The 10,790-nt window shown below is 38.8% G+C and overlaps 1 protein-coding gene across 1 annotated transcript in view; it reads left to right on the forward strand.

Annotated features, from left to right (window-relative positions):
• MTMR7 (myotubularin related protein 7) overlaps nucleotides 1-10,790 on the forward strand; it is a 68,927-nt gene that overhangs the window by 48,704 nt on the left and 9,433 nt on the right. Inside the window, exons 6-8 of the mRNA XM_009335195.1 lie at nucleotides 162-296; nucleotides 5,364-5,496; nucleotides 10,366-10,475. Coding sequence (XP_009333470.1) covers nucleotides 162-296; nucleotides 5,364-5,496; nucleotides 10,366-10,475 — 378 coding nt within the window. The remainder of the gene's footprint in view (nucleotides 1-161; nucleotides 297-5,363; nucleotides 5,497-10,365; nucleotides 10,476-10,790) is intronic.

Genomic DNA, 10,790 nt, shown 5'->3' on the forward strand with positions numbered 1-10,790 from the left:
TGTTTATTAACATGTAATTCATTTTACTATTCTGCCCTTCCCTGTAACTGTACACCTATGCAAACATCCCATGAGCTGGTTCTGTAAATGCTTCTGGATACTAAATAATTTCTGCTTAATAACTATGTTGATTTTTTTTTTGTTTGTTTGTTTTTCTTCAGGCTTCCATATGTAGAAGCAGCCAGCCTTTATCCGGCTTTAGTGCTCGATGCCTTGAGGATGAACAGATGCTCCAGGCCATTAGAAAAGCAAATCCAGGAAGTGATTTCATATACGTTGTTGACACTCGGCCCAAAGTAAGTACATTAAATTTCTTGCACATAGCAAGACTGAATCTGGGCTGAATACATTAGGGAAGATGCACAGCCCAAATGATTGACCATACTTCTGATCTTAGTTGCACCCCTGTAACTCCACAGGTAAATCAGGATTTATCAGGGGAACCTTAACTAGGAACCTTGCCCACATTTTTATCTCTTGGAGAATTTTTTTCTTTACACTGAGCTTTTCTCTTTTTTGTTCTTAACAAAATGTTAAGATACAGAAAAATAAATAGCTTGGAATAGTAGCTGTTTCCACACACAGAGGAGCTATCAGTAACTGTATTACTGATGAGGCTAGTGAAAAATAATTCCCATTATAAAATTGTATTTACAGTTGCTTGTAATATTGCAAAAGTCTGCCTGCTTATACTAAAATCTTCCATGCAAGATTTCTCTTGCGCGTGGGAAAATTTCAACAACCTGTGCATGGGGCTAAGGAAAGACCATTTACTCAGGTTACAAGAACTGAGGAGACCTTTAAATATCTCCAGCACTTCTGCGTTTTTGAGAGAGAATCTGAAATACAGTAAATAGTGATCTCAGACACCGTATCTCTATAATTGACTAAAATCTTTGGCCAAGATAAAGGCTTTAGAAAAATTGCACTGTGCAGAAACTCAGTAACGATCTAGAAGAGGATGAAAGCTAACAAAACTTGTGTCCAAATTTGGCATGCTAGCAAACAGCTCAAGGTGATGAGGACTAGGTAGGCTTCAGTGCCTGGAGGTGGGAGCAGGGATATGTTCTTTCTTACAGTATCAGTAGCTTCCCTGCTGAAGTTACCGAAGCATGTGAAGGAAAAGAAACCAGAGAGGCAAGTCTCCACAAAATCCCAAGTTAGATATAGGGTGACCTATACTGGGGGAAAAGGAAAAATGAGAGCAAAGGCTTGAGGAAAAGGAACAAGGAAGCTGTTTCAGCATCCTGAGATCAGGAGACAGAGCCTGAAAGGGCAAGGTGGCTAAAGCTGAGAAACTTGAGGAATGGAGCAAGGAAGGGCAAACCTGGCAGAGCTGGAGCAGAAACAAGGAACCTGTCTGGTTGGCGATTGACTGAAGACCTGGGGGCTGGTGGGAAAGTGCTGAGCGCTCACGGCTGTAATGGGAGGCAGTAGCCAGAAAATCAGGGCCTTGGGATGTGCCATTGCACTTTGTGATTTGGTGACTACTTTTACCTTCAGTTCCTCTTTTTTATTGGGAAGGTGAGGATGGTACCACCTTACTCGTGGTCCTGAAGAAAAAGAATTGTGATGAGCACTAGGAAAGGATTGGTACGACTGTGTTCAGAGCAGGCTTTGAATAGGAAGTACACACCTCGCTGCCTAAGTAATGCTTTTCTAACAGTTTTCTGTATGTAATAATATTTATAGCTTAGCATTTCCTGGCTGATGATATTGGTACTCTTCCCTAATTAAGGAAGTTGCTCATTGATGGGATTTATTACTAAACACTTACTGACTTGGCTATTAATGATGTTTTGCAAGATAATAACAGGAAGGTCCCATCCTGTACGCTTTTCTGGTAAATGACTTTGGTGAGACACCTCCTGTATGCAGGGAAAAAAGCCTGTACATTAAGTGGAGAGAGTGAAATTGGCTCACTCAGTCATGAATGACAGCATATTTCCAGCAACACTGGCTTCTTCAAGAGCTAGTCAGCAGATGAAAACTGTTTGTTTTCATTGAGCTTCTCTGGGGAAAAAAAAAAGTTTTGATGTAAAGAAATTTGTATGCACAGATTCCTATTTATCTCTCTCTGTGCTGCAAGAATGGACTGATTTTCTAAAGCTCCTGTGATCCCAGGTGCCAAATACAGCCTTGTTACAGCTGTTACAGTTAATTTTGCAGCTCCTAATGCACGTATAAATCTAGAGCATGTAGGAAGTGATAGATATCAGTGCAAGCTGCCCCTGGCATTCCTCAGAGAACCTTTAACAAATGTAAAGGTAAGTTATTGACTCTGGTGCAAGGTTTCCCATTGCTCTAGGGAGCTAAAAAACTACCTGCCTCTTCTCTCATCAGAACTGGTTCCTTGCAAAGATGATGAATATTGATGGGCCAGCATTCCCAAGTGCTCTTCATGTGCTGTCCCTCATTGTGCTTGATAATTTTCAAAACAAAAGCTTTGGCTGTGGAAGAAAGCTTTGTTTCCATTTCATTTAAATATACCAGGATGACCGTATGCAGAGCTTTACTTAGGCTATTGTCTTTCTTCATTTTCTCCTTCCTCTATGTGTTTACAGAAGAAGCTAATATAAAGTTACTGCTTATGAATAAACCAAATTAGTTCTATAACTCTTTATAACAAGACAGGACTCGCTTATTCTCCACATTAAAGAAGATGCCAGGAAATCTGGCAAGTGAGGTCTGTTCCCTTTGGAGGTTGTCTCCTCATATTCACTGAGATTAAGCAAGGACAGGCACAATTTAGAGAGCTTTGCAACAACTACTTTAAGAGCAACAGATGGAATTTTGGTAGGTGATGTGGAAAACTTGTTAGTAAATATTGTGGCAGCTGCAAAGTTTGGCAACCGACAATATTTAAAATAAATGAGTGTCAGAAAGCCTTGCAAATTTAACCTTATATTTATTTGCTTTTAAAGAGGGATATTTCAGACTGTCTTAATGAAGGATTTCTGTGAGAAAATTGCTCTGCGGCAGAGACTGTTAATAGCATTTATTGTACTGAGGATTAGGTCAGTTAGGGGCTAGACGTTTTTCATTTAGGGTTTCAGGGGTTTGTGGTGGCTTAGGCTCATGCATACAGATCTTTCTTCCTGAACCTGTATGCTGTTGCAGAGAGAGACTGCTTCATTTTGTTTATATTAGAACACTGATGTCTACTTCAAAAGAGAAAGATTAGGCTTCAGCAGATAATTTATATCTTTCTAGCAAGTCACACTGAGGACTCTGTCCTTAAAGGACATGCTGTTCACAGGCCGTATCTTTTTTTTTATTGTTCATTGATAGTCAGAACGTCAGCAGACTGCTGGTTGATAGACAAGAATTTTTTTTTGCCTGCAGTTTTTCCTGAATTGCATATTACAAGTTAAAAGAAGTTTTACACGAGACTTGTGTTAATGAAAAATGCTGTTTTTTTGCCCAGGTTCCTATCTTAGAGTATGATTCCTTCTGTTGTATCATGAAATTCACGCAATGTTTCAACTCCTAATGGTAGTCTACAAATGTAACTATGTATTCCCATTGCCAAGTTCTGCTCATGGGAATGGATGCACTAGAAAGTGTGAAGATGGGAAAAAAATCCCCTATCTTCACATATTAAATTGGGCAGAATAAAAGAATTGAAAAGCAGTCTCACCTGTCTGCTTATTTATCTAAAATGAAATTATAATGGCATAAAAAGCTTTTAGTCTTTAGCTGTTTCCTTTGAAAATTTGAAAGTTAAGAGGTCAAATTCGGTCCATGGAAACATAAAAAAGCTAGACTTGTTCATCTTAGTTGGAGGTAAGTTGGCAGCAGACAATCAGTCCTACTCAATTGCATCCATTTGGCTCCAAATTAAAATTGAATGTCAGGAGTATGTGTGTTTGGGGTGGAAGAGATCAGAAGAGACACAGTCTTGTATAACCCGTGATACCATTAGCCGAATACTGAAGTGTATTATTGCGAGCTTCAGAAGTGACCACAGAAGCAGCAAATCAATAGTACTGCCTGCGGTATTGGGAAATAAACTGGAAATGGAGTTATCTGCATAGCCTCTTGTCCTCTAGGCAATGCCTAAGAGATACTTTGTTTTGATTTTTCATGAGCATTGGCTCTCACTGCAATGAAGACGAGTCATTTTTTTTGTCCAACTGATACCTCGTAAGGTCTCTCCAAAAGCTTTGTTAGTGCCCTCCAGTCTGGATGTGCAATATCCATTTTTATTCGGTTCTTAAATCTTTCCTGAGCAGAAGCTGTTAGTTGTGCTTGTAGGCGTGGAGGTTCTGCCACGTGGGCTGCTTTGTTACTCCTGGAGCCTTCATATTTCTTGGGAAGTTCAAAGGCTGCCCAGCCTTACAGTGTGCATTTCATAGAAGACCAGGGACTTCATGCAAAAAAGACAATTTCTTTCTATTGGACAGTGAGATTTTGCTACAGGAAATAAAAAAAAAAAAAAACCACAGGATAATAAAGTAAAAGTACTTAATTCATTTCTATCAGCTCTAGTTTTCAGCCCAGAGATCAACATTTGGCATAACGGGCTTGGCAGATAGTTTTCTTACCTACCAAGAATCTCAAAAGGGGGGAAAATAAGCATTGAAAAAACCCCTTAGTTTTACTCTTGGGAAAACTGAACTAAAGAAGCATTTAGTGACTTTCCCATGCCAGGAAGCAAGTAACAGATTCAAAGACAAAACTCCAGTTTCCAGCTGAATGTGTTTTTTTGCTGAAGCACAGCAAAATATTTGATAGCAATACATTGCAGATGAAAATATTTGTGGTAATTTTGTCAATTCAAATCTTTTGTGGTCTTAGACAACTAGAGCCAAGATGCTATAAACTTAAGAAAAACCACTCCAACTCTCTCTCTTCATTGTTCCAAGCTTCAAAGAAGTAAGCTGTATCAACTTTTGGGTGATTTGAGCAGTAAAACACAGTAATTTGTGCAACGTTGCAGTGTACATATACTATGAAACAGTGGCACGGCAGATAAGACACTGCCACCTCCTGGGTATATTCTGCCAGTAAACATAATGCTGATCAAAAATAAAATCAGAACAGGCTTTTAAAAACAAATGAAAACCTTTATGTTCTTGCAGAGGAGCCCTACATATGCTGTGTGGTTTTGTGCCTAACCTCACTAATGAAGTTTCACTCAAAGTGTGTGAAATAGAGGTCAGAGCCTCAACAACCCAGCGCCCTGCAATAGGCTGTAAACAGATCCCCGATTCCTAACCCGTTGTGTTGACACTGTGATAAATGCTTCCTATTTGTGCTTGATTTAAATCACTCTGATTTATTGCAGTAGACCACGAGCTTTGTTTTGAAAAGAATCTGTTTGCTACTGGTTTTCATCCGATTTTCCCTAATTTTTTCAGCTCAACGCAATGGCAAACAGAGCAGCAGGGAAGGGATATGAAAATGAAGACAACTACTCTAACATCAAGTTTCAATTCATAGGCATTGAGAACATCCATGTCATGAGAAATAGTCTGCAGAAAATGCTTGAAGGTAATACTCTTCTTTATTGAAAACTAGAGGAAAGATTTGATCCTTCTGCCACACAAATCAGGATAACTGCTCTGAAGTCAGCAGCAGTGAAAATAGGTATGAAAAGAAGCCTTTGCCTGGTGTGCTGCATGCAGCTGCCTGCTGGCTAGTGGGAGTCGTGCAATGGAGCATCATCACAACTAGTGGTGGTTTCCTCATTGTGCAAACACCTTGTTTCGTGGGTGAAATCCAGATATTGTTTAGTTTAATGAGAAAATTCATTTGACTTCAATACACCTTACTTCTATGTCTTCTTTTGCTGTTTACAGTTTGATGGTATAATGAAAAAAATCACTTACAGCTGACTTTGATACTCGTGGAAAATACAGGATTTTTTTTTTTTAAGCTCAGAAAACCTATGGTTTGATTTTTGTATGTGGTCAATAAAGTAGTCATGTGTTTTAGACTGTGAATTTTAATAGAAACTTACGCCCTGTATAGAGCATGTCACGTCAGGTTTATTTATGAAACTCACAGTCAATGGATGTAACCATTCAGCACCTTCATAATCCCATGGAAATTAATAATTGCTTTATAAATACTTAACAGTGTATAAATGATCACATCTGTACTGCCACTTAATATTTGGAGTACATTACTGTTTAGAGGCCTTCTGGGAAAAGGGTAAGAATAAATAAGCCATCCTTGACCCTTAACGGCTCGTTGATATGTAACAAGCAAATAGTAAATAGTGCTTGCTCCCCTCCACAGAGTCTCAGTATTTACTTCACGTCTATCATCAACACCTTCTGTCACCTTCCGGATCAGCTTGAACTAGCTATTCTTGACCTGACGCTCTGCCCGTGCTCTTTTATTCTTCATCTGTCTCCCATCGTCTGTATGCAAATGTGAATTTTAGATCTAAGAAGGGCTTACTTTTTCCATGACAGGAGAGCTGTGCTCTGTTTTCAAATAAGAGCAGTTTATGAAAACCAGCAGTAAAGTGTGATGCAGGTAAAACAGTCACTCTCTTCATGCCTTATTTTTGCTTAATTCCTTGGTCTAAGGTAAAGGTCTCAGGAAGGAAAATAGAAGGATTTTTAGTTCACTACAAAGTCTTGTTTGGCTAGGAGAGAGGCCAGGTGAATAAACCTGTCCCTTTATTTGTTCAGCTTAAGACCATCAAAGTTAAAATACTAAACAACCAGCCTGGCTGCGTGGGACAGTGCTGTGTATTATTTTTGAGCCAAAAGTTCGTGAGACAGGCCCATGGCCCAAACTGACACGTAACAAAGTAATTTCTAATGCATTTAACACTTCAGGCTGCTTGGGGGGCATAACTTCTTAGCATCTATTTTTAAATGAGCCATATGCTCAAAACATCTGCTTTTTACATAGGTTTTATATTTGCTATGTTGAAATCTCCTATTTAGTGACCTGGCTGATAAGATTAGAAATTAGAGAAGTTAAAACCACGATTTCAAGCACTTGAGGCTTTCAAGGTTGGGGTTTTTTTGTTTTGTTTTGTTTTGTTTTTTGTTTTTTGGTTTTTTTTTTTACAATCTTATGACTAATTGTGTACGAGCAGGGCTTTTCTCACGCAAGGTGCTGCATAGTTTTTCTCTTTTTCCATTTGTATCAGTGTCCCTTCATCGGTTTCTCCGGTGGCCTTCAAAATGGTATTTATTACCTGACTTGTGCGTACAAAGGGAACCAGAATCAAAAAGGCTGTCAAGGATGATAGTAACATACATTTAATATGGCTTTAAATTTTTACCAAGGAGTACTTAAACATACATAGGTGAATCTCTAAGGTAAAACATCACGTTACACTACAAACATTACAAGATACGTCTGCTGCTCGTGATCCGTTGTGAGGTGTTATAAGGTACATAAAAACCTTTGAAAAGATGAATGAGGCTGATGAAAACTGATTTTAGTTTAATGTGTGCTGTATTGTTGCTTGGAAGTGTACAGCATGGAAAAGAGAACATCGAGACATAATGGGTCTGATGTGTTGCAGGAGTGCAAGGGCGATTTTATTCAACTTACTGGAATTAAGCAGAAGTGGAGGTTGGAGGATCTTTTTCAGATGTGAGAGACTGCAGATTATTTTCAATATACAATTTTAAATAACTTCCAATGCTGAGGAAATCTGAACAAAAATTGATTATTCACTTTTCCATTGGAAAATGCACTTATATTGGGAATGTGTTAATTTCAATGATGTTTCTTTACGAAAAAGCTGAAGAGATTAGTTTATACTTATGATAATGTCAACAATTTATTTGAGTAGGTAAAAAAAATTTGGTTTCAGCTTTGTGATTTTACTGACTTTAATTCTAGCAATTTTATTTATCTTAACATGTTATTTACTCTTGTATAATGTTAATTTTTGGCAAAGTATATCAGCATTATAAAATGATTAAATTTGTAGGATAATGAGAATTTTTTCAGAATATGCAAAAAATATTGAGATTTGACTGTTCCCTAGAAGTAAAATGCATTTCAACATGCTGGAATTTCCTTCCAGAAAAAAAAAAAAAAATTGTTTTACTTTTGTCTCTGCTGCCTCATATTGCTTTAGTATACTATTGATCTTTTTTTTTCATTTAAAGAGAGGTGTATGTGAAGATCCTTGTGATAATTTTGATCCTGCGCACAACCTCCTTGAAATAATTTTAAATATTAGAAGGAAATGTTGCACAAGGACTTTTCTCAGTAAAGATTCAAAGGCTGACTGAGGCTGCTGTTTGGCATTTGTGATGCGGGGGGCGGGGGGGGGGGAGCTTTGCCGTTTCCAGGGGCCAACCAAGACTTGACCACCGTTTGTTGTGCATTGAGATGATGACCCCTCATGCTCCCTGTCTGTATTTAAATAGCAAATATGAGCTTCTCCTCCCCTCATACCAGGATCAGTAGTTGCTGATGTAAGAGCAGCCCTCTGATCCTTGGACTTCAGCGACAGATCAGCCAGAAAGAGAGCCTGAGGGTTTGGCCCACAGCATTTACTCCTTCCTCTACCTACGGCCGTCCTGCCAGAAATGGGGGAACTGGTCCAGCATCCCCCTCTGGTACTTTTGCTGGTGGAAGAGGCAGTTTCCACCATGTGTCCCATTTCTTCCTCCCCTCCTCCACCGCTGGATTGCTATGAGCTCTGCCCAGGGGCTCTTGATTTTCCTGTGCCCACACAGCGGGTGCAGCAGGTCTTATTTCTCCCCAGGTCTTTGCTACCTTTTCTGCTGAGATGGAAACGCCTTTTCTCCTTAGGATAAGCCTCATAATTGAATTCATAATTGAACTCAGTATTGAGGTCCAGATCAGTAGCCAAAATCATGCCAAATATACAGCGTATGCCTTTAGGACAGCCTGAACTTTGCTCAGTGAAGTGGTCGGTAAATATTGACTCTAATTTGGTAGTGGGAATGAGCAAAGCACTATTTCAGCCTTACCTTGGGCTTTTGTAAACAGAGACAGCAGCTTCAGCCAGAATTCAGCTACTAATTGGTCATGCTTCCATCTGCACAGGAGCATTAATCATGTGAAAAGCTGTTTGCTTTCAGTGCTATCTATGCATTTTTATAAATACCCTTCAAAAATGACTTTTAAAATAACCATCTGGAAGAGGCCCTACGTACAAAGATTGCAAGACTTTGTATGGACACATTAGGCTATTTTGCCTCTGAGTTAAATGGAGTTAAGACAGTCCGATACGTTCAGATGTGATATAAACTCTGACTTAGGCCTGTAAAATTAAATTCCAATTACGTTGAAGGAAACTAAAGTTATGCCACTGGTCATAAGGGCCATAATTAACTGAGTCTTTTGGAAGATTTCCAGAGGACGAGAGACCTACTAAGACATTATTAATTCACAGAACATAAATTAACTCAGTAAAAACCATGACATTTTTCACTGTATTCTTTAAATGAGTTTCACTGGTTAATATATTTTTTCCTTAAAAAACAGTATAATTCTACATGGATCAAAAGAAATGCGTAGTCTATTTATGGGGTGAATTTAGTATCTCACTTGTTGAAAATAGATTGCGCCAAATATTGTTGAGTATTTGTTTGCTGATGGATTGAGGTATCTGAATTAGATTCTGATTGCCCTTTTTTTCTTCTGATGTCACAAACTCTGTAATATTAAAAAATAGACAGTTGGATGCAGCAGGATAGAAACTTAATGTTGTAAAAACTGGGAGATTTTTTTTTTTCTTTCAACATGGCATAGAGCTTGGAAAGTTTTCAGGAAAATATCTTCCTTGATGAATTATGGCTTTTCCTCACCGTCAGAATACTTTCTGACTACAAGTGAAGTTTTAATAAGGGTTCGTTCAGGGATAGAGAACTGTTGAGTGAATCGCTTTAACTCAGAGACCATCACTTGTGGTGATGCTGAAGGCTGGGTTTGGTGGGCCTGCTCTTATAGAGCTTCATGAGCAAACGTGGCTGGGAATAGGCGGCTGTGGCACCATTTAGGTGGCTGTCTGCCTGTCCGACAGCAGAAATTGTACGGCTTCTGTTTCCAAGCCCTCATTATTAAATACACGATCCCCTCTCAGGGGTTTGAAAACTTTGCTCCCAACACAATTTTGGAAAATCTGTGCTGCAAGAAGGATGTATTTGGTAAACTGTTTGCAACAGGTTTTGTAACAGCTTCTCTTTTTAACTTAAATCAACACATCGGTTGAAATTTGACCCAGCCCGTTTCTTAAATATATGCTTTTTTTCAATGGTAAAGTCTGACTGTGAAGTAGCCATTCTTTTCAAAAGATGAATGTTTTACGTGGGGGATTATCTGAAGAGGTAACTCGTAGGTTGAACAGTCAGTGAAAGCTTAAGGGACTATAATTACTGTACGTTTAAGATGTAGCTTATTTTGCAGTTTGTGAGCTGAAATCACCTTCAATGAGTGACTTTCTGTGGGGCCTAGAAAATTCTGGCTGGCTGAAGCATATCAAAGCCATTATGGATGCTGGCATTTTTATTGCAAAGGTAAAGTGTGTAAAATGAGAACAAAACTTGGGCTAACCAGATACAGAAAGTGAGGACCAAATTCTCTGCTTGTGGGTAACTTCTGTTATCGTCAGTGATGTTGTATCTGAAAAAAACCCATCTTGCAATGCTTCATATATGAGGAGAGACGATTCTTAGGTGCTGTCGTGTAGACATTTTGCTAATATGCTAAAAAACGTTTGTGTTCTTTTCACCGAAGAATTCAAGTGTACTAAAGCCTCTACTAGCCTGTATCTTGTTATGCCAGGTATTTGAATGTCCTTACTTGACTCCCCAGCAGTGATTGTCACTGTT

The sequence above is a fragment of the Pygoscelis adeliae genome, unplaced genomic scaffold, assembly GCF_000699105.1.
Source record: "Pygoscelis adeliae isolate BGI_AS28 unplaced genomic scaffold, ASM69910v1 Scaffold21, whole genome shotgun sequence".
NCBI classification, from domain to species: Eukaryota; Metazoa; Chordata; class Aves; order Sphenisciformes; family Spheniscidae; genus Pygoscelis; species Pygoscelis adeliae.